This window comes from Gracilinanus agilis, chromosome 1 (assembly GCF_016433145.1).
Source record: "Gracilinanus agilis isolate LMUSP501 chromosome 1, AgileGrace, whole genome shotgun sequence".
Taxonomy (NCBI): domain Eukaryota; kingdom Metazoa; phylum Chordata; class Mammalia; order Didelphimorphia; family Didelphidae; genus Gracilinanus; species Gracilinanus agilis.
The window spans coordinates 229,218,467-229,243,432 of NC_058130.1; the positions used below are offsets into that span (position 1 = coordinate 229,218,467).

A 24,966-nucleotide genomic window follows, 5' to 3' on the forward strand; every position below is an offset into this window, starting at 1 on the left:
TGATCCTGTGCTGAGAAGGATGTTAGCAAGAAGGAAGGGAACAAAACTGAACAATGAAGAGTGGTCCATAGGTAGGATCCACATTTGGCCATCTTCCATACCTAATTATCTTCCTGGAATATAATGACATGTTTTCTTTTAAATTAATTCAAAATATTTGGAATATTAAATAAAAAGAGTAAATTGATGGATTTGCCACTATTTTCTTGTCTTTACCTAAACAGAAATATTTGTAGCTGGTTAGAATCCTGGGCTAAAACTAAGGTCATGAATTGGAACCCTGGTTCATCACTGAACTTTTTTACATTCCACTGCCACAGATTATTCCTCTTACATGACCCAGTGATCCATGTTGCTTGGATTCAAGAATCAAAAATTACTTGAAAAAGGGAGCTCAAGAGCTATTTTAGATCTTGCTACATCCTACACTTTCCTAGCAAGCATATTGGATAGGAGGTCATATTAACTTTGTAACGTTGGATAAGTCACTGAACTTCTCTGCATTCCCCAGTTTACTATGAAATATGGGATTTAGAATAATGATGGATGTCTGAATTCTAAAGGTACCTAAAGTCCACTAAGAAAATTTTGCTCGAACCACTCTACAAAATCCTGCAGAAAGATCTTACTTTAATTTTCATCTCTATCTTTAAGAAGAAAAGAAAAGAGGTGAAGTTGGCATACTAAATTTTAAGCTAGAACTGGAACTTGAGACTTAGGTCCTATGACAATGGCATTAATAAATAACAATATACAACTCTTGAGCATAACACCAAAGTTATTGTCACAGCAGCTTTTAATATCATATGTGTTAACATCATTTACATAAGCTTCATATTTAAGAAATACTAAAAAGAGGTATAATATTAGTTTGTAATTTAGTCTAACTTCTCTCTTCTAGGATTAAAATTGAGACTAGGAAAACCAGAGATGAGGCCGCATAAAAGATTTTGGGACTATTTTCTAAACCAATTATGTTGAAGAATATGAATTCAACAGGTACATTAATAATAACAGTCTGATAAAACATCAAGAGGAATGATGTTTTCTATGGCCAACACCATTTGTTTAGAGTGGAAAATGGCAATTCCTTCAAGTTAAGTTTTTCTATTTTCTAGCCTGGTCTTATTGTGTACTTCATCCTACTTAAAAGTAAAAAAATATTTAAGGGAGTCAAACATGTTGGTATAAATAAATGAAGTGCATTACAGAATGGTTACAGACTGGATAACATGCACCATTTATGTACATTTCACCTGCATAGATGTAAAGTGCCTTTCTTGAAAGAAGGCATAAAATACAAAATCTCACGCAAAAAAATGTGAGTCATTTCTTAGCACAGAGTGAATCAGAATGACAGTAACTTTGGCAGTTCATTTTACAAAGCTATTTTTTTCCCATTGTAAATATTTCCTTCATTCTGGGTCAAGTCGAGGTAAAACAGGAAGAATGAGATTTCCAAATGCAGAGTCCTGAGTTATGAAGTATCCCGAAGAATGTGCATGAGCATGCTGTAAAAAAGAAAGGGAAGATTAACAATAAGAATTTCTCTCCAACAAGATAAAAACACTTGTCCTATATGAGGAATTCAGAAAAAACACAGAAAGACTAGTATGAACTAAAGTGGTGATGTACTAGTAAAAGTAAAGAAAGACTAACCAGAAGAACAATAGAAACAATGACCTGTGATAATTAGATTAAGTCGGACACTTCCCATCTTTAGATTTAATCACCAAAGGTGAAAGCACCTTCCAATTCTGGGAGGTCCTAACCCCCGTGTGCTAGAGTGAGTGATTGGACACTCAGGCTAGGGGAAGGCACAGGAAGTGATGCATACGTGACCCCTTTAAAAGACGGAGTTGAGTGAGTGAGGCGGCTTCTGGTTTGGTGAAGGGGACCTGAGGGAGCTTTGCTGGTTCGTGACTGAGTCTATTCTATGTGGTGAGTCGAAAGACTGAATCTTCCTGAATTTCTATTAAGAAACTTCCTTTTATAGACTCTGTGAATGAAGTTTGCTCCATTCACCTCTGGGCCTCCGGCCCTTTAACCCTTGGCTGAGGGTTAAGATCTACCTGGATTAATTAGTGAGACAGATTCTTATTTTCTTCCTCTCTCTCTTCTCTCATGTAAATAAACTTCCATAAAAGTCAATTTTGATTTGAGATTATTCTTAATTGAGGACTGATAATAGTTCAATCCTCTGGCGACCATCTTTAATATATTGAACCCACAAAACCCTTTTTTCACCCTTACAGACCACAATATACCAAAAATTATATAACAGTAGTTACACAGTCTCAAATTCAATGTAATAATCAATCTTGGCCCTAAAGAATCAATGATGGGACCAGCTAGGTGGTTCAGTGCATTGAGAGTTAGGCCCAGAGATGAGAGATCATGAACTCAAACCTTAAGACACTTCCTAACTGTGTGACCTTGGACAAGTCAATTAACCCCCATTGCCCAGCCCTTACCACTCTTTTGCCTTGCAACCAATATATAGTATTGATTCTAAGATGGAAGGGAAGGGTTAAAAAAAAAAAAAGGAATCAATGATCAAACACCCTTCCCTCTTTTTCAATGGGGACATGGCAGATTATGAGTACAGAATGTTATAAACAGTCATAGCCACTGCTGTCTGTTTTGTTTAACTTTTTCTTTGTTACCAAGAAGGTTTTGGAGATGTGTGAGGTGAGAAAGGAAAGGAACACAGAGTGAGTGTATAAGGAAGCAACAATGGTGTAAAGTCCAAAGCCATCAATAACATTTTTTTAAACTGTTACCTTCTATCATAGAATCAATACTGTCTATTGGTTACAAGGCAAGAAAGAAGGGCTAGGCAATGGAGATTAAGTGACTTGTCCAGAGATCTCAAAGTGGCCAAATTTTAACCTAGGACTCTAGGCCTCGCTCTCTACCTAGTGAACCACCAAGCTGTCCTCCAATAATATTTTTAAGATGAGAAAACAATCCATCCTTTCTAAAATGAAACGATATTTTTAAAGGAGTTTTTGTTTTTAAAGTTTTTATTTAAAAATAAAATAAATTTAACAAAAGCTTTTATTTAAAAAAAGTTTTAAAAGCAATATTTACTTTACCAATAAAATTTTAAACAGACAGCAGACATGTTGCAATCTAGTCATAATGTTAATCAGCTGAACTAAGTACTCATCTAATTACCCTTGTGATCCAAGTTGCCAAAGGAGTAACATATATGCTTTGTTCTCAAAATGGGTACATTTTAAAAAACACAGATCCTGTAGTACCACCTCTGGGGTTAGGAGGTCAGTCTTGAGTTCATATAACAAGATTCTGGATTTGCACAGAAAATTTTCTAAGACAACGTAGTAGTAGCAAAAAACAAAACAAGCAGAAAAGTGATGATTCTGAAAATCAGGGAAAGGTCTGCTTTAGTCTCTCCCTCGTTCTTTAGAATCTCCTAATCTATTGGTTGCTTCCCATCTACCTTCAAATATGATCAGATAATTTTTAGAAGAGCATTCACTAGACCCTACCACCCTCTTTCCTCCCTTTCTCTATTTTCTGGGAAAAAGTTCTCTATACTTACTGTCTCTCTCCACTATCTTTCCTCTCATTGATTTCTTAATCTTTTGTAGTCTGGCTTCCAGCCTCATCTCTCAACTGAAACTGTTCTGTATAAAGCTACCAATTTGCCAAATCTGATGTCTCTTCTTAGTCCTCATTATTTTTGACCTTTTTGATGGATTTGACATTGTTGCCCAAAGTCTCCTCCTAAATAATCCTCTCCTCTCCAGGTTTTCGTAACATTATTCTCTCCTCCTCTTTCTACATGTCTGGTCACTTCTACTAAAGCTCCTCTACTATTTCTTTAAAAACAACTCCTCTTACCTTCTGTTTTAGTATCGATTCTAAGGCAGAAGAGTCACAAGGACTGGGAACAGGGGTTAATGACTTGCCCAGAGTCATATAGCTAGAAAGTGTAGGAGGTCATATTTGAACCCAGGTCCTGATTCTAGACCAAGTCCTCTATCCACTGAGCCACCTAGCTGCCCTGCCTTTATTAATTCTTCATTCATATCACACCAAACTCTGGGTATATTCTAAGGTTCTGTTCTGGGCTCTCCTCCTCTATCTCTACACTGTCGCGATGGCCTTACCAGCTCCCATTGGTTTGATGATCATTTCTATGCAGATGACTCCCAGATTTTAATATCAGGTCTTGATCTCTTTCCTGATCTGAATCTTAGTACCACATCACATTGGATATTTCAAACAATATCCTAGAGTAGTGACAGGCAAACTTTTTAAAGAGGGGCCAAAGGAAAGGAAATGCTCATCTGTCAGTCTGTTTCTAAGGCAACTCTTTCAAAGTTTCATTGTATTGTATCCTATTCATTGGATTCATCAGATTAGGAATAATGTTGTGTGGCCAGATAGAACATTTTGGGCAGCCGCATCTGGCCTATGAACCATCACTGTCCTAGAGGCATCCCAAATCCAACATGTCTAAAACAGAACTCATCATTCCCTGACCCCTCCATCTCATCCCCTTCTACCAAACTTTCCTATTTCTGTTAAAGGTACTGGTTTCCTATTTCTCTTAATGTCAATGACTTATTAGAGGTCATTGGGCTAGTCAATGACTGAGCAAGGACTAATGGAGTTTTCCTAATTCCAGAACTAGTACTCTAGTATAAAATGCTATTCGGCAGTATCAATTGAGAGAAATTATTTCACTAAATTAAGGAATATGGAATAATGGAAAAATTAAATAGCAAAAAAAAGCCCCCCAAAAGGGTAAAAATAGCAAAAGAAAAACCTGTTTAAAAAAAAATTAGAATGGAAATGAGATTATTGCCAGAAAGAGGAAGGATAAGACTTATTGTTAGACCCTTCGATTAAAAAAGAAAGGGGACACACCTGACAAAAATTAGGGAAATTGAAAATAGTTTACGAGTTATACAATTATATATACATTGGGAAGTATACATTTATTGTTTTAAAATACAGTTTTGTCTAAGACTTCAGGACACCTTAAATTAACTGAGATCAAAGTGACATTAAATAACATCAGTTTATTACTTTGAAAATAATGACCAGATGTAATAAAATTTATGTTTCAATATTACTTTTCAACCTGTGCTAAGAACTAGTACTCAAACATCTGCCAAAGAATAGGCTATACCCACTATTTTTAAAAAATCAAACCACAACAGTAAAGCCACAGAATATGATAAATTTGTTAAGAAATTTACTGTTCACATTTCCTATTTTAAAGTTATTAGCTCCTTTCACGTAAGTACTGTGAACTCTCAATATCCTGTTTTCTAAATGCAACACAGCTTGGTCCACCTCATAATGAAATTCTAGGATCAGAGAATAATTTATTAGAGTTGAAGAGACTTTTAATTCCTTAGTCCAGTTCCCTAGTATTACAGATGAGGAAACTGAGGTCCAAAAAACTGCCTAAAGTCACAGAAGTTGCCTTGTAACAGTTTCATCTCTATGACCAAAGACACTTTCATTATTGCAATACTGAGGCAGCTCAGTGACAATAGATAAAGTTTTGGACCTAGAGTCAAGAAGACCCAATTTCCAATCCTGCCTTAGTCACTTACTAGCTGTTTTACCATGAGACATTTTACCTGTTTGCCTCAGTTTCCTCATTTGTAAAATAGGGATAGTAATAGTATCTACCTCTCAGGGTTGTTGTGAGGAACAATGCAATAATATCTGTCAAGTGTTTTGCAAACTTTAAAATGATCTATAGAAATGTTACTTATTATTATTAGATATTATGTATACCTGGGTACAGGTACTTTGGGCCTAACTAAACGTCAGTAAAGCTCCTGGAATTATAACCTCAAATGGAAAAATTACCTAATATGCCCTAAAAAATTGAGGAAAGTACAAGAAGAAAAGCAACTTGAAACAGCATCTTCACAGGCTGTAAGTAATATTTATGAAACATAAAGGACTTTACATAAGCTGATGTCTTTTTCTGAGTATCCCAGCTAAGCTTAAGGAATATACTGAAGAATGGTCCCTGCCCCAAGTCCAGTGAGATCCAAATGCTCACCTGTAAGGCAGCCTTCTGCTGCGCTGCAATATGCTGCTGTTCAGCATGATCACGAAAATCTTTGTTAAGGGGGGGCCTGGAGAGGGCAATGCTGAAAACAAACAAAACAAAACTTACTTGGTTTCTTTTGAGGCACAGAATTAGTTATGATTCACAAACCACATTTTTCACTACATTTGTTATGTTTTTTGTGGGGATGCAAAAGATCTTTCCAGGACAAGGATTTTTTTTTCTAGTTTACCAAGCCAATGTTAGTATGGTCATGAAATCAAAACCACATGAAATTATGGGTTTTCAAACTATTACTAACTCTACTGAAATTATTTTTAAAAAGCAGTTCATAAATAGTTCTAATATTCAGATAGAATAAAATAACATGTGTATTTGTGTGTACTAAGTTGTATTTATAATATGACAAAGAATTTAGATGCTGAAGAATCTATTAGGAATAAAAGCCAATGAATGAGCAGAGCCTCTCTCTCAGCAACCTGAATAACCATCTCTATTATAGTGACTATGACTAAATTCCCATAAACTCTTTTCTCTTCTGAAAGAAAACTAGTAAGATGGAAAAAAATGTGATGAACTTTCTTCAAATTCTACTGGAGGAAAAAACTCCCATCATGCTACTGTCTGAGTTAAAAAGCTCAAAAATTCTGTATTCCCAAAATATGGTTAGAAAATGCCCAAACCATTCAATGAAACCAAAAATTCAATGTTCAGGTACTTTAGCTACTGAAGGGCAATTAACCAGAATGACAGACTTCTTCACAAAAACTGACCAATTATACACACATGGATGTGTATATGTTCTTTATTCCTGTATTCCTTCTTAAAAATCTGTGTGGTTGGGGCAGCTAGGTGGCTCAGTGGATTGAGAGGCAGGCCTAGTCAAATCTGACCTCAGATACTTCCTAGCTGTGTGACCCTGGGCAAATCACTTAATCCATTGCCCAGGCCTTAGCATTTTTTTGCCATGGAATCAATACAAGTATTGGTTAGAAAATAGAAAGTAAGGGTTAAAAAAAATAACTGTGAGCTAAACATAGTATCTTGTTTCTCAAAAAACATGAATTTTTTCAATTTTTGTAAAGGATCACAATAACCTACTGTAGATCATGGTTTCAGACTTTGACACACACCGGCATTCAACAAGTATATATAATACCTGGCTCCAGGATGATTTGTTGAAGATTGGTTTTGCATAAGTAATTTTCTTTTCTCCTTGTCTAGTTCTGCCAGGATTGCTACTCGGTTCTTATTTTGAAAACCTAGGGGAAATAAGGAATAAGAAAAATTTCAGTTTTATTTTATGACCCCAGGCCACCTGTAAACTTTGAAATTAAAACCTCTACTCTTTATGACACTGTGATGAATTCATTATTCTAGTTGGCTCTGCTTATATTAAACTTGCCTTCCCTAGGCAGGTATTATGTTTTTTTCTTTAAGATGTAAAATTTCTTAGCAATTTCAGTTATAAAACAGACACATAATCTATATGTACATATATAGTGCTTTGCTCTGCTCTGCTCTATTCTACTATATAAACTTTCCTCTTCAAGTTAAATTTTTTTTCTATAAGTTTTAATCACCAAGGTAGCAATCATGCCATTTGTGTCTTTGGTTCTACGTAACCACTACTAAACCTATCTCCTATTCCCCACTCTCAAAGAGATCAGAGAAAAAAAAGGGCCCATATGTACAAAAGTCCTTGATCTCTCTTTTCCCCTTTATTAAAGTTTATTTGTTTAATTAATTTAGAATAATTTTCCATGGTTACATGATTCATGTTCATTCCTTCCCCTCCCTCTGTAGCCATTGAACAATTCCACTGGGTTTTACAGGTGTCATTGATCAAGACCTATTTCCATATTATTAATATTTGCACTAGGGTGATCATTTAGAGTCTACATGCCCAATCATATCCCCATTGAACCATATGATCAAGCAGTTGTTTTTCTTCTGTGTTTCTACTCCCACAGTTCTTTCTCTGGGTGTGGATAGGGTTCTGACTGACATCTCTTTTTGTAGTGGCAAAGAACAAGAAACTAAGAGCAATCCCAGTTAGGGACTGGCTAAACAAATTATGGTATATTAATGTAATGTAATATTTTTGTGCTATAAGAAAAGATGAAAGGAACAGTTTCAGAGAAACCTGGGAAGACTTGTATAAAATGAAACTGAAGTAAGTAGAAACCAGAGAACAATTTAAATAGTAACAACATTATTAAGACAACTCTGAAAGACTTAAGAACTTTCATCAAAGAAATAATCTGTCATGTTCCAGAGGACTCATGATGAAGCATCCTACTTACTTTCTGACAGGGCGCTAGCTGATGGAATAAAGACATTACTATACGGGAAATTTATTTTCTTTGACTGTACAGAGTTGTTACAAGGGTTTTGTTTTTCTTCTTTTTTTTTCCAACTGGGTAGCAGAAGGTGGGAAAAGAGAGGAAGAATAGAGACAGACACCACTCCCCCAGATCTGAGAACAGAAGAAAGGTCAGAAGGAATCAGACAAGCAGACAGCTTGAAAGTTTATGTTGAAGATATTCCATGTTTAAAAGGAAAAGCAAGGCCTACATAACAGATTTGTAGTTTCATGTACAATCTGCTTCTATTCTGCAATGAATATGATAATGCTCATTTTATGTGGTGTTTATATTCAGAATTTTTAAAATGAAAAAAAAATTTATGTTAAATTCTATGATTTCATGATTCTGGAGGTTGATAAAACACAATCCTCTCTCCCAACTCCTTGAAGACTAAATCTTAATTTTGTTCCTCCTTGATTCCTTGTTTGTCTCTATAACAATCAAATAAATGCCAATTTCAACAAATCTGGAACTAAATGGTATCTGGCTTGCCTCCAGGAAGCCAGCTATGTGCTGTTAATTGTTCGGTTCATTTAGGGAAATCAGTCTTAGTTGAAAAGTAACTTACATCACAAATATTGGATCAGAGATTTAGAGCTCTCCACAACACTTTATAGATGAGGCATCTGAGACCCAGAGAGGTGAAGTAACTCAGCTTAAGAAAATAATTCTTGCCCATTCAACTAACTTTTTTGCAAATGCTGTTACTAATCAATAATCAAAAGAGTACTACTACTTGAAATGCAATGCTGAAAATGTACTAACATCCAGTAAAGGAACTCTGAAGTAATCTTTCAGTTACACTGAAACAGACCTTTATTAGAATACTATTCAATGTGGAGTTCTACAATTATGCAAATTCTAATAAAAAACTACAGAAAGGGAGACGATCACATGACTAATAAAGATAAAGAAATTATTCTACAAATGTTTCCAACTGAAAATGTAAAAAGGGGGAAGCAAAGTGGAGGGGTGGAGATTATATGCTATCTAAAGTAATTAAGAATTGAATCTACAAACAGAAATACCATAAGGAGCAAAAATTCATGAAATAAGATCAGAGAAAGAGTATCGTTAACCTCAACCCCCAACTCATTTTATACGCAGGTCCAATGAATATTAAGCATAAGCAACCTTTAATTTTTTCTTCAGGTTATAGCTATGGTTGGTCCCCTCCTGCAAAGCAATGCCTAAATTCTGCCACTGATCACCCACATTGAGCTGTAGACACTGATTCTGCCCAGTCACTGAAAGGAAAGAAAGGGAAAGGGAGAGTTGGAAATGTGATTGGGAATATAAGAGCTTGAAAGATCAAAAAGTCAAGGAAAAGGCCTAAATAACCTAGCTCACAAGCATATAAACCAGTACAGAAACTTTTTCAGGGATGGACATGATAATTACCCAACATTCAATTTGGGGTTTTGCTATCAACTTGTTGGAGACATTTTTATATATTGCTTCAACTTCTGTGCCTTCCTGTATTCTTTGTATTCATTTTCTTGATAGCAAAAATCTCACTAAAAATATTTAGCCATTCTAAATCAATGAATATCTACTTTTCCCCACTTCATTGTTACTGCAGTAAAGTGATGCTACAAATATTTTGTCATATACTGATTCTTTTTATCTTTGACTTCTTGAAGATATTTGCTTGGCAGTAGGATCTACCTAGAGGTTAAGGCATAATTCTAAATAAGCTGTCTTTTAAAAATAAAAGTAGATAGATGTCTGGGCTTGGAATCAGGAAGATCTGAGATAAAATCTTACTTCAGACATTTATTAGTTATGCAAACCAAGGTAAGTCATTTAACATTTCTCAGCCTCAGTTTTTTTAATCTATAAAGTGGGTTTCTGTCTTCTCATTTGTAAAATGAAGGGTTTGAACTTGATGGCATCTAAGATCCCTTCTAGCCCTAAATGTATGATCCTATTAACTGAAAGGAAAAAGAAAGATCAAGGGACATACATACATACTTTTAGAGATTTTGACAAAAAGGTGAATCAAAAATGAAAATAGAAAATTCTTTAACCACAGACAGAAAAAATATTCAGTGGTTTCTAAATTAAAGCATGATCAGCAAAACACCTCCTTACACTAGAAACTAGTAATATTCTAGAGAATATCAATTTTCCTCAAAATAATTTTGAGAAAAATGGTTTTGAAGATTACTCTCAGTAATTACCACAGTTGGAAATTAAGTATTGAAGCACACCAAAAAGGGAAAGGAGAATTAAGAAAGCTACATAAAAAGTTAAATAAAAAAGTATTTCAACAATATTCATATGATCATAACTGAAATTTTTCATTTATATGAAATTATGCAAAAAAATTCTTTGTATGAAAATAACACTTCTGCCTTTGCAAATTTACTCTTATCCATTCTGGCACTAACACTTAATTCTCCCAGAGCACTTTAAAAACCACCAAGAAGGGGCAGCTGGGTAGCTCAGTGGAGTGAGAGTCAGGCCTAGAGACAGGAGGTCCTAGGTTCAAACCCGGCCTCAGCCACTTCCCAGCTGTGTGACCCTGGGCAAGTCACTTGACCCCCATTGCCCACCTGTACCAATCTTCCATCTATAAGACAATACACCGAAGTACAAGGGTTTAAAAAAAAACAAAAACAAAAACAAAAAAAACAAATAAAAACCACCAAGAAGTAAACTGCAAAAACTCATAAATAAAATGAGGAAGTTATTGCCTTACCAAAATTCTTTAGTTCTATATTTAAAAAATATTAAAACTCAGTATAAAAAAATTAAGATCTAATGGAGGAAGATATGACACATAAAAAGCAGCAGAAAAGAGGGGAGTGGTAAGGAAGGAACACATGGCAGGGGCAAGGTAAATAAGCCTAGAGTCAAGCTCATAACTGGGAGAAAAGTGAGATATGGATAGTACTGATCCTTCCTCAAATGGACTCACCAGTGGAGGAAATCACCATGGCCATCTTCTTGACATCTACTGCATCACTTTCTCAGGTAACAGTTATCAAATCAATACGCTTGCTTTATGAAAGAAAAGTACCCGTATCAACTGACCTAGTGCTCTACCAAAAACTTTCCTGGGACATTCCATACCAAAACACCCTTCCCTGACTACTATTTCCCTACATGCAGTTATCTTCTCCCATTAAAATACAAGTTCCTTGGGGGTCGTGGAAGGGGGTGTAGAGACTTTTGATTTTGTATCCCCAGCACTTAAGCCTAGTGCCTGGCACATAGTAATGCCTCAATATTTTTTTTATTCATTCAATTATTTATTCAAGACACAAAGCAGAGAAGAATAACAAACAATGGCTAGCAGAGTCAGAATTAAAAAAAAAAAATCCTAAATGGCTAGATTCCTGGGTTGAACCTAATTAAATTAAATAAAGACAAATAGAAAAGTTTTACACGGGTTCAAAAATCAACTTCACAAGTACTTGATAGGGGAAATACTTGATAGGGGAAGTTAAATAAATTTGTCTAAAAACATTTATGATAGACCACAAATTCAAAGTAAAATCAGTAAGGTGATGTGGCAAAAAACTCTGGCAAAACCCAAAAAGCAAATGTGACCTTGGACTGCATTAAAAGAGGTATTGCTAATAAGGTGGCAGTTCATATGTCTGTTAAGAGAACCCTAAATGGGATCATGAAGAGTTGTACACAGCAGAAATGACAAAAACAACAACAAAAAGATTATTTATATTCTTCCCTGGGAAAAAAAATACATTCAATTCTGGGTGTCATTTTAAGAATGGCAGTGATAAAATAGAGAGTATCCAGAAGAAGGCAACCAAGACAGTGATGGGCCATAAGTTTATGATATATGAGGATTAAAGGAAAGAGCTAGGCATGCCTATCCAGAAGAAGAGAAACTCTAGACTAGGGGATAAGCCTTCAAAAATCTGAAGGTTCATTACAAAAAGGAGGGATTAGACTTATTCTGTTTTACTCCAAAAGGCAAAACTAGGAGTAATGGATGTAAATTGCCAAGAGGGAAGTCAGAGTTTGATGTTGGGGAGCAAATTTCCTAACAATCAGAGCTGCCCAAATGTAGAATGGGCTACTTTGAAAGATGTTGGATTCCTCCTCCTTGAAGGGCTTCCATGTTATAGAGAGGACTGTTTGGCAGGTGCAGTTTGGACCACTAATTTCTCTCCAAATTGTAAAATTTTATGATTGTGTAATAAAGAATGTAAATCTAAGATAAGGAGCTAGTTTAAATATAGCTTGTGGAATTAGCATAATTATTTTATAGTTATATCTCATGGTAATGGTGTCCTGGTCATTTGTGTTATGTGATATTTATTTACATATATAATGAGTTTTATTTAAAACATGACCACCAGTTCCATCATAATAAATTAAAGGTAATTTTTCCCAAGATAGGGTTAATGTTGGTAGGTAACAACAGCTAATATTTTTATGGTACAAGGAGCTTTACAGTAAGATACACATACATGCGAAATCTCCTTTGATCCTCACAACAACTCTCAGTTAATCAACTATCATTTATTAAGTACTTAGTATGTGCCAGATACTACACTAAATGCTAGGGTTGCAAAAAAAAAAAAAAAAGAGCTAGTCTCTGCCTCAAGGAGTTCAGTCTAAAGGGAGACATGACATACAATTATGTACAAACTACATTCAGAATAAACTGGAAATGTTCAATAGAAGGAAGGTGCTACCATTAAGAGGGGTCAGGAAAGGCTTCTTGTACAAAGTGGGGTTTTAATTGGGACTTAAGGAAGCCAGAGAAGCTAGAAGATAGAGATGAGGAAAGAGAGTTCCAAGCATGGGGCATAGCCAATGAAAATCCCTGGAGTTGGGAGATCTAGCATCTACTGCAAGGAACAGCAAGGAGGACAGCATCACTTTATCACAGAGTATGTGGGAGTTGGGGGAAGTATAATGTACATAAGAATACCAGAAAGGTAGGAAATGGCCAGGTTAAGGAGGGCTTTTACTGAAGGGGGAACAGCCAAGAAAGCAGAGAAGGCATAGGGACCCACTTGATTTCTACCAAATTATCCTCCAAAAAGCAATGATATAATATCTCAAAACATAGTCTAGAGCAGCATAAACCACAAAAAGAAAAAGTGAAGTAATTTTCCAGCCCAAAACAACTTGGAAGGTTGACATGAAGGATCTAGTGCACGGTAGAGGTGAGTGCAGCCAGTGTGCCAGGGCAGGCCCCACCAAGGCAACAGGTTTTAGGTACAGCTGAAGCAGCAGCTTCTAGAACTCTCAGCTATAGATAGTAATGGCAAGGGAGGGAGAGGGAGAGGTGTCAAGACAACTGCTCAGAGGAAGATTACATGGGTCCCTTTGCTGGCTCTGACATCTGTAGATTTCAATGCCAGTTCTGAAGGAAACTGCACAAATAACTTGAAGCTTGGAACAATGCTCCCTTCACCATAGTCACTTAGCCCAACTATAACAGTTTTTTAAACTAAAAGAAAAGAAAGAGGCAGGAAAATGAGCAAACAAAAAAAGAAACTCAGTGTAGAAAGTTGTTTTGGTGACACGGGAGGCTCAAACTCACAAGAAGACAACAAAGTCAATAGTGTTGCATTCAAAGCTTCCAAGAAAAGTAGGAATTTCTCTCAAGACCAAAAAAGAATGGAGGAGCCTAAAAAGGATTATAAAAATCAAATAAGAAAGGTAGAAGAAAAATTGGGAAAAGAAATGAGAGTGATACAGGCAAGTCATAGAAAAAGAGTCAACAGTTTGGCAAAGGGGGCACAAAAAAAATACTGAAAAAAAATTAATACCTTAAAAAAACAGAATAGGCCAATTGGTAAAAGAGAAACAAAAACCCAAAGAAGAGAACTGCTTAAAAAGTAGAACTGACCAAATGGAAAAAGATATATGAAGAGAAAAACTTCTTTAAAGTCAGAATTGGCACTTTTTAAAAAAGGTATAAAAATTCACTGAGGAAAAAACTCTAGAGAAAGTAAAATTGGCCAAAAGGAAAAAGAGATACAAAAGCTCACTCAAGAAAATCTTGCCTTAAAAATTAGAAATGGACAAGTGGAAGCTGATTCCATGAGACATCAAGAAACAAAGTCAAAAGAATAAAAAAAATAGAAGAAAATGTGAAATATCTCATCAGAAAAACAACTGACCTGGAAAATAAATCCATTAAAGATAATTTAAGAATTATTGCACTTCCCAAAAGCCAGCTTAGACACCGTCTTTCAAGAAATCACAAAAAAAACCAAAACAAAAAAAAAAACTGCACTGAATATTCTAGAACCAGAGGACAAAATAGAAATTGAAAAGAATTTACTGATCACCTCCTCAGAGAGATCTCAAAAAGATAACTACCAGGAATATTCTAGACAAATTCCAAAACTCCCAGGTCAAGGAGAAAATATTGCAAGCAGGTCAAAAGGAACAATTCAAATATTGTGGAGTCACAGTCAGTATAACACAAGACAGCATCTTCTACATTAAAGGGTTGGAGGGCCTGGAACATAATATTCCAGAGGGCAAAAGTTAGGAAGTCAACCAAGAAAGAGGAGCATATTAAGGACAAGAGGGTGATCAATAGCATTCAAGTCTGAAGAGAAGTCAAGAAGGCTAAGGATTGAGAATAGGTCATTGGATTTGGAGAGATTAATTTCAGTAGAATGATGAAGTTGGAAGTCAGACTACACAGAATTAAGGAGTGAGAGGAATTGGAGGCATCAACTGCAGACAGCATCCTCAAGGAATTTAACCAGAAAAGGGATAAGAGATATAGGAAGGAAGAAGAGATATAGGAAGATGGCCAGCAGGGAAGGTTTGATGAAGTAAGAGGTTTTGGAAAATAGGGGAAATATGGGTATGTTTGTATGCAGTAGAAAAGCAACTAATAGATAGGAAAAGACGACTTAAGATAAATGGTAAGAGTGAGATAATAACATCAATAACATGGAGAAAATAGGATGGAATGGAATTGCTTACACTTGGCAAAGAGAAGGACCAACTCTTCAGGTTAAACAAGACTAAAAGGGAAAAAGTGAAAGACTGCATCTTAGTGATGAGAGATAGGGAGGAAGGAAAAAGAGGAACTCCAGGCAAATGTTCTCAATTTTTTTCCCCAGCAAAATATGAAGCAGGATTCTCAGCTGAGAGAGTGAAAGGAAAGGGGAACCATGGGAGATTTGAGGAGAGATGAAAAAATCAATTTGGTAAAAAGGAAAATGAGTTAATTAGGGAAGAGTAAGAGGATTACTTTTCCCCAGTATGGATCAGTTGAATTTAACAAAACTTTGCAGTGGAGGGGGCAGCTGGATAGCTCAGTGGATTGAGAGCCAGGCCTAGAGACAGGAGGTCCTAGCTTCAAGTCTGACTTCAGACACTTCCCAGCTGTGTGACCCTGGGCAAGTCACTTGACCCCCATTGCTACCCTTACCACTCTTCTGCCTTGGAGCCAATACACAGTATCCATTCTAAGGTGGAAGGAAAGGGTTTAAAAAAAAAAAAAGAATTTTGCAGTGGACACAGGCAGCATAGTTTTGTGATCTTCTCCAGCATCATTCAATAGCTCTAGAGGCCAGCAGATAGTAGGGATAATCTAAGGCTGAGGCTTGGCAGGGCAAGATTTTTGTAATGGGAAAGGGAAAAGAGATTTGAGAGAAGATTTGAGAGAAGAGGCCTGTGTCCAGGAAAGAAATGAGAGGACTAGAGATTGGTGATCACGGTAAGGTTGAAAAACAAGTTTGAGGATAGCAAGATGGAGGAAAAGGTAGAATTACAACAGATTGTGATCAGATAAATTAATTTCAGAATTTTATGATCATGGAAGGAGAACATTTGTGAATGATGGCAAGATCAAGAGTATGACCATGTTTGTGTGTATCTTAGGTGAGGTAATGGAGAAGGTTACGGGGAATGAGTAAGTTGAAGAACTTGGAGGTTGAGATGCTTGTGGGATGATAATTGCCCTAGGATGAGGGAGGGAAGGAGATTTGAAAAAGAGACTGTAAGCCCAGAATTGAACTCACTGAGGAAGGAGAATGTCGTGGGGATTGATCAACAAATACCACCAGAAACTTGCTTGGGCGATAAATATGTAATGTATGAATGAATCTTAAAGGAAGAGACCTACTGACTAAAGTGGTAAAAGAAGAGTCTGGAAAAAGTAATGAGGATCAAAGAGTATTACAACTCCCCCACCAGGGGCAGGCAGTAAGGGGGTAGGTTATGAATGAGAGTATCACTAGCATTAGAAAGGGTACCTAGGGAAATCATGATAGGTGTGACAAGTACTATTATCACCGTCTTTATAGATGAGGAAACTGAAGCTATGAAAGGTTAAGTGACTTATTCAAAGTAAGACACTAGTGTCAGTTTGAATGGAGACATTCAATGACTTCAAGTACAGCGACAGTAGGCATCTACAATCTCCTTCTTCTTTGGTCTCAACATCACAATATTCATAATTGTAACACTCTACTTGTGTGAGAGTACAAGTGCATGCTGTGGTATGTATCCTTTCCAACTACCAATAAAGCTATGCTCCTTATATAAATGTCTGAACTGTTTGCCCCTTTTGTTTCTTTCTATTAAATGTTCCATTTCCTCAATGCTACTTTAAAAAACGACAATTCAACTCTAGAGAACTTATTAAGGTGGAGTGGAATAGACTAGGTATACAATACATGGTAATAAATGATAATAGTAATCTACTGTTTGATAAACTCAAAGATTTAAGCTTCTGGGATAAGAATTCAATCTCTGAAAAAAAAAACTGCTAGGAAAACTAGAGTAGCTTGGCAGAAACCAGGTATAGACCTAGTTTCACACCATTTACCAATTATAAAGTCAAAATGGGCAAATAATTTGGACATAAAGGGTAATAATAACAAGAAAACTAGGGGAGCATGGACTATTTTTCCTGTCACATCTATGATTAAGGGAAGAATTTATGACTAAACAAGAGACAGAAAGAATCATGGGAAGTAAAATGGATGATTTTGATTACATTAAGTTAAAAAGGGTTTGTACAACCAAAATCATTGAAGCCAAGATTAGAAAGAAAGCAGGGGAGTAGTTAGGTGGCTCAATAGATAAGAGAGTCAGGCCTAGATTTGGGAGATGCTGAGTTCAAATCTGGCCGCAGTCTCTTCCTAGCTGTGTGGCTCTGGGAAAGTCATTTAACCCCCAACTGCCCAGCCCTTACCATTCTTCTGCCTTGGAACCAATACTTAGTTAGGGAAGGGAAGGGAAGGGAAGGGAAGGGAAGAGAGGGAGAGGGAGAGGGAGAGGGAGAAAGAGAGGGAGAGGGAGAGGAAGGGAGGGAGAGGGAGAGGGAGAGGAAAGGAGGGAGAGGGAGAGGGAGAGGAAGGGAGGGAGAGGGAGAGGGAGAGGGAGAGGGAGAGGGAGAGNAAATAAAATAAAATGACATCTTATGGGAGAAAACAATGAAATTTAATTTAACAAGTATTTATGTGAATATGTGGAATGTTCTAGAATTACAGACATTAAAACAATATACCCTTTACTCAAAGAGTTTAAAAACCTGCTGGGAGAAGGAGTGGAATAAGAAATGTGCATAAATGAATATGTACATTGTATTCAAATATGATACAAAATAGAATGAAACAAGAACAGAGACCCAGAGCATTCTACAAAAATTTGAATGAGAAATCATTTTTAGCTGAGCAACTGAGAAAGGTTTCAAAGAAAAAATATGCTCTGAAGGGTAAATTTTAATATTTCAGGAATGGGGAATGACCTGGAAAAAGCACGGAAGACAGGGAATCATGAGAAATGAGCAGTCTAGCTTGTCTGAAATGTATAATGCATAAGGAAAAGTAATGTGAGACATAATTAGATAAAAGGTAAGAGGTAAATTAAACATACAGTTAAAAAGTTTTCATCCTCTAGACCAGTGATGGGCAAACTTTTTAAAAAGGGGGCTAAAGGAAAGGAAATGCTCATCTGTCAATCTATTTCTAAGGCAACTCTTTCGAAGTTTCACTGTATTGTATCCTACTCATCATATTCATCAGACTAGGAATAATGTGGCCTGGCAAGATAGAACATTTCAGGGGGCCCCATTTGACCAATAGGCCATAGTTTTGCCCATCACTGCTCTAGACCCTTCCTTGTTGGCAAAGACATGCCCCAGCAACATGGAGGGAGCTGCTCCATTCTCCATCTCCACTGCACCTGGGGAAAATGTTCACATGCCCCCACCCCTCGACTGAGCAGCTTGAAGGTGCAGTTTGGGCATGTAATCTCTAAAAGTTTTGTCAACACTGTGGCCAATGTTCTCCAAACTTGATTGGTCATGCATCACTGAAAACTTCTGGACAAATTTCTTCAATATGTGTGTATTTACTTATTTAAAAGAATACACATGTGTTACTGTTCTAATATTACAAGTATATTATAAAGCTCAAACAAAAAATATAAACTCTTAAGAGGATGAGATAAAAATGAAACAATAAAGAGGATGAGATAAAAATGAAATAATATTTGATCCTAGAAAAGGATCAAATCAAATCAAAAGGAAGCCACTGAAGTTGAGTAGGAAAGTGGCATAATTACTCTTGACCTTTATTTGGTAGATGTGTGGAAGATAGATTAGAGTGGGAGATCCAATAAGAAAACTATTGTAATAGATTTAAGTGAGAAGTAATGAGTTTCTAAAAGTGGTGACTATATATGCACAGAGAAAGGCTTGATATAAGAGTTATTTTGAGGGTAGAAAAACAAAGATTTGTCAACAGAATGGATCTGTAGGGTGATATTCTAATTTGTTTATGATGTGACTTTTATATCTACATCAGGTATTCATTCTGAACTTATCTTAGTATATGGGGTGTGACATGTTGGTCTAAATCTAATTTCTGACAGACTGCTATCCAATTTTCACAACTTTATCACTAATCTCATCACATTATTTTTTGTCAAAAATTTACCCATCTTTCTAAATTTCAAATGTAAAACCAAGCTTCTAGGCACCAAGGTTCATAACTTCATGTCACCCTCATTTATTTTGTCCAAATCACCCTGCAAATTCATATCCAAGTGGCCAAATCCTGTTGTTTGTATCTTTCTAGCATTAGATTTCTATTTTGTTTCTCTAATTCACCTGTCCCATCTTCAACCTATCTTCCACACTGCTGCCAAAGTGTTTTTTCCTAAAGCTCAGGTCTAGATATTTTTTTAAGTGGATCTGTTATTTCTTCAGAGTAGGAAGTTCTTGGTGAGGAACCTCTACCAGTGACAAATAGCACCTAAAAATAAATAAATGCAAATACTGGGGGAGGGAAGAAACCCAAGAATATTTTACTGAAACAACTGCTTGATCACATGGGTCGATGGAGATATGATTGGGGATGTAGACTCTAAACAATCACCCTAGTGCAAATATCAATAATATGGAAATAGGTCTTGATCAATGACACATGTATAACCCAGCAGAAATGAGAATCGGCTATGGCAGGGGGGTGGGAGGAGAAGCAGGAAAGAACATGAATCATGTAACTACGGAAAAACTTTCTTAATCAATAAAAAATATTTTTAAAAAAGAATATTTTACTGATAAGAGTACATAATCAAAAAGTTTGAGGACATGCTCTAGACAAACTCAAATCCAAGATCATTGGGTTTGAAGTCAAAAGACCTGGCTTCATACTCCAACTATACTACTTGTATGGCCTTAAATCACGTAACTTCTCAGTTCAGTTTATTCATTTGTAAAATGGATAACCACTGAATGGTGGCAAAAATCAGACCCATTCAGTAAGCAGGTATATGAAAAAATAGATTGAAGGAAAAACTAAGCTACTAAAATGCTAAAGATTTTATTATATAATCAATTAGATGGCTTACAATGTTTCAAATTATCACATTTATTCAATAATTATTTATTAAAAACTCAAGATATGGAGTTTGCTTTTGTGCCAAGATAAATAAAATCCTTGACCTCAAGAAGATTAAAATCTAGTCATCACTCTTTTTCAGATGTTAATATCTAAATATGAATCCAAGAAATCACAAGAACAAAAACTATAAGCTATCAAACTGTATATGATACTTGGGTAATTATACATTGTTTCAAACTTTGGATAGGAGCTTTAATCACATGATATAAAAGCATTACTTTCTAAAATGGCAAGATTTTTTTCCCACAAGATTATTCCATTTTAAATCCAAGAGAGATAGATTATCATATCCCTACACTATGACTATTGTTTCAATATTTAATTTTAAAATAATAGTTTACATTTATATAGCACACTAAAGTTACAGAATGCTTCACATAAGATATTTCTTTTGATTTTTCCCAAAATGGTAAAGTAGGGAGTAATAACAGCAAGAAACAAAGACTAGGGTTAAATGTCAATACCATTGATGACAGCATCAGGATGAAAACCCCTGTAGATAATTTTACTTTTAAATATAAAACCTTCATTTCTTAATATGTCATACTGTTACTCACATGTATGCTAAGTATTCTAAAGACCTTACCTCCAAAGTGATTATATTCATTAAAAACTGTCACAATGAATCATGCCTTCTTTCATTCTTAGTAGTATGAGGGTGTTGAAGACAGAGATAACTTAAGATATTGCTCATACAAAAGAAGAATTCTTTGACATTCCCATGCAAGTAACCGGCTTAAAGTTAGCTTTCATAAAATGTTATTTGAACTCATTAAGGTAAAACAGTGCACACAATATGCTTACCTTTTAAAAATATGTCCATTTGCTCATTATATAAATCTACATTAAAGCTTACATTAACAGTTATCTTTAATAAGCTTCCACAATTTCCTTGTATAAACTAGTTCAATGAATTACACATAAATATTAACTCTATCCTAACATTACTTTACTTAAAAGAAAGATTTCATCATGTCATAACAAATTCCTGCTATTAGTTAAAAAAAAACCTATATGTGGCACTATCTAAATAGATATTTATCCTTCAAACTCTCCTATTCACAATCTTATGAAAAATCAGATTTATCTTTATTATTATTAAAATCCTTACCTTACATCTTAGTATCAATACAGTGTATTGGTTCCAAGGTAGAAGACTGGTAAGAACTACGTAATGGGGATTAAGTGACCTACACAAGGTCACACAGCTAGGAAGTGTCTGAGGCCAGGTTTGAACCTTGGATCTCCTGTCTCTATGTCTAGCTCTGAATCCACTGACTGCACCACCTAGCTTCCCCCAAAGTCAGAATATCTTTAAGACACTAATGTTCAGTATTAAGTGAATAATAAATGAATAATTCTGAATTTTAAGGGGAAGTAGAACATTCTCTATAGATGACTTTTGGGTTTTTGATGTTTTTAATTTCTTAAAAAACTTTACCTTTAATTTTAATAGTATAAGAAATTGTTGGCGAGGAAATTTTCTCTTCCAGTATAGATGAATGCCTACTCTGTAATTCTAGTTTTAATTGCCTGGGGCACTGAGAAGAGGAATGTACAGGTTTTCCTGACTCAAAGATTGGTTTCTCTATCCACTATGCCATACTGCTTTTTGACCCAATGGAAGTGGAATTCAAGATTCTATTCAAGGTGGAAAAGTTTTGAGTACTAATAAAGAATCAAATTATGCCTGCTATCTTAGGATCAGCCTTGCCAATTATCAAATACTCCATTGCCAGATTATGAAGACTTATTTTTCTCCTGATTCCACAACATTAGGTCACAGGTAGGCAAAAAAAGGGGACAGAATCATATACAGTTAGGTATAACTGTTGGTGCTTTTTTAATGGTTGTTAAACAAAGATCTCATGGCAGATGCCCAAAGGAAATGAGCCACATTTATGTTCACATTCTGAAAACCAAGTTTCTCTGTAAAAAAGGCAGGTAAAGGAGTCAACAGAATTGTTTCTTTCGTGTCTTAAGAATAGAAGAAACATAATTTCATAAAATTTTTGGTCGTCATGTCTAGCACTGCTTACAAGAAGTATGAGGAAACAGACCATTATAAAGATATGTAAACAATGTATACTAAGATTTGTTGGATGATGAAGAACTTGACAAAGTTATCTGATCTAAGTCAAAATATACCTTACAAGTACCTTGTGAATTCAATGAGATATTAAGCTTAGGGGAAAAGGGCAAAAACTATCAGAAAAAAAATCTGAGATAAATAAAAGAGGCTTCAAGTCTATATATCATGAATACTTTTCTTTAAAAAGAAATATGGAGGGGCAGCTGGGTAGCTCAGTGGATTGAGAGCCAAGCCTAGAGACAGGAGGTCCTAGGTTCAAATCTGGCCTCAAACACTTCCCAGCTGTGTGACCCTGGGCAAGTCACTTGACCCCCATTGCCTACCCTTACCAATCTTCCACCTATAAGTCAATACAAAGAAGTTAAGGGTTTAAAATTAAAAAAAAAAAAAAAAGAAAGAAAGAAAGAAAGTAATATGGAGGGGGCAGCTGGGTAGCTCAGTGGATTGAGAGCCAGGCCTAGAGACGGGAGGTCCTAGGTTCAAATCTGACCCTCAGACACTTCCCAGCTGTGTGGCCCTGGGCAAGTCACTTAACCCCCATTGCCTACCCTTACCACTCTTCTGCCTTGGAGCCAATACATAGTATTGACTCCAAGACGAAGGTAAGGGTTTAAAAAAAAAAAAAAAGAAATTTGGAAGGTGTTCTAGATGATGATTATAGAATATCAAATAAGTGATACTGACAGATACAATAAGTTGTCTATATGTAGGCAAATCATCAGCTGGTTGGAAAAAGTTTCAAAATTAGTAATGAATTAGAAGAGACGATACATTCAATCAGCCAATAAACACTTATTAAACACTTACTATGTACCAGGCCCTGTACTAAGCAGTATATTTTTAAAAAGGCAAAACAGTCCCCTGGTGGAAGCAACAAAAAAAACCAGATATATGCAAAGTAACCTAGATAAAGGATAAGTTAGGATTATTATTTTTTAAAGAATAGCATTAAAATTAAGAGGAGTTAGGGAAGGCTTCCCATGTAGAAGTTGGGCCTTAAAGGAAGCCAAGGAGGCCTGAAGTTGGAGTTGAGTGGGGAAAGCTTTTCAGGGATGGTGGAAAATCAGATAAAATGTGCAGGCCTGAGAAATGGACTGTCTTATTCATTGAATAGTCAGGAGGCCAGTATCACTGGACTGGAGAATACATGTTGGAGAGTAAGGTGAAAAGAAGTCTACAAAGATAAGAGAGGGCTAAGATATTATGAAGGGCTTTGAATACCAAAGAAAGCAGTTTGTATTTGTACTTTGAAACAACAGGAAGCCACTGGAGATTACTGAGTAGGAAGGTGACATGATCAGACCTACATTTTAAGAAAATCACTTTAGTGGCCGAATGGAGAATGGATTGGAGCAGGGAGAGACTTTTGGCATGCAAACCCACCAGCTGGTTATAGTCATGAGGTGATGAGGACCTGTACCAGGATGGTAGCAATGTCAGAAAAGAGAAGGGAGTATGTTTGGGAGATGTGGCAAAGGTGAAATTGACAGGCTTTGGCAACGGCTTGGATATGAGAGGTGAAAGAAAATGAGGAATTCAGTATGACTCCTAAATTGCAAGCTTGAGGGACTGAGGAGATACATGGCTCAATACGCAATTACAAGCTGTTGACTCTGGAAAAAAGGAAAGTGAAAATCATAAAGACAATGACAATCATCATTCATAGAAGAGTTTCGCTGAAGCAAAATAGTCACAAGGAAACCCCCCAAAAAGGGCGGGGGGGCAGGGCGGGGTTTGGACAGAAGTAACCTGATAGGCAGATATTAAATTCATCTATTAGTAAAGATACTTTGGACAAGTGTCTCTAAAGAAGCAACGAATTTGGCTTAGATTTGAAAATGAGGAAGAGATTAGGTTGAGTCTCATTTGTGAAACTGTACTCTTAATGATCCCAAGCAGCTCACATTATTGCGAAAAGTCTATTTCTTTAGCTGATGGTCTTACATATATGAATAAAAATCACTGAATTTTTATCTCAGAATTTCAGGTTACTAGTGACATAAAAAAAAATCAGCAAAGGGGGCAGCTGGGTAGCTCAGTGGATTGAGAGCCAGGCCTAGAGACGGGAGGTCCTAGGTTTAAATCCGGCCTCAGACACTTCCCAGCTGTGTGACCCTGGGCAAGTCACTTGACCCCCATTGCCTACCCTTACCACTCTTCCACCTATAAGTCAATACACAGAAGTTAAGGGTTTAAAAAATAAAAAAAAAATCTTATAAAAAAAATCAGCAAAGATAACAATCAAATGTGACAATTCTGAGGGACTTATGGAAAAAAGAATGTTATCTACATCTAGAGAAAGAACTGCTGGAATAGAAATGCAGAAGAAAACATGATTTTTTTCACTTGTTTATTTGAGTATACGTTTGGGGGTTTAGGTTTTAGAAGATTATTCACTTACAAAAATGAATAACATGGAAATAAGTTTTGTGTGATAATACATATATAACCCAGAAAAAAAATCATCAAAGATGTTATCTATTTATCTATGTATGTATGTATCTATCTATCCCTGTCTTTGGTGATTTTTTTTTTATGCCACTTCCCATACACAACATATTA

The 24,966-nt window shown here is 36.0% G+C and overlaps 1 protein-coding gene across 4 annotated transcripts in view; it reads right to left on the bottom strand.

Annotated features, from left to right (window-relative positions):
* Positions 1–760: 760 nt before the first annotated feature.
* Positions 761–24,966, bottom strand: part of LOC123231227 (INTS3 and NABP interacting protein) — a 49,037-nt gene continuing 24,831 nt past the window's right edge. For all 4 annotated transcript variants that reach the window (XM_044657479.1, XM_044657477.1, XM_044657481.1 and 1 more), the window contains 3 exons: positions 7,230–7,332; positions 6,062–6,152; positions 761–1,511 (listed from right to left, as the gene is read on the bottom strand). In XM_044657479.1, coding sequence (XP_044513414.1) covers positions 1,416–1,511; positions 6,062–6,152; positions 7,230–7,332 — 290 coding nt within the window. In that variant the 3' untranslated portion in view covers positions 761–1,415. The remainder of the gene's footprint in view (positions 1,512–6,061; positions 6,153–7,229; positions 7,333–24,966) is intronic.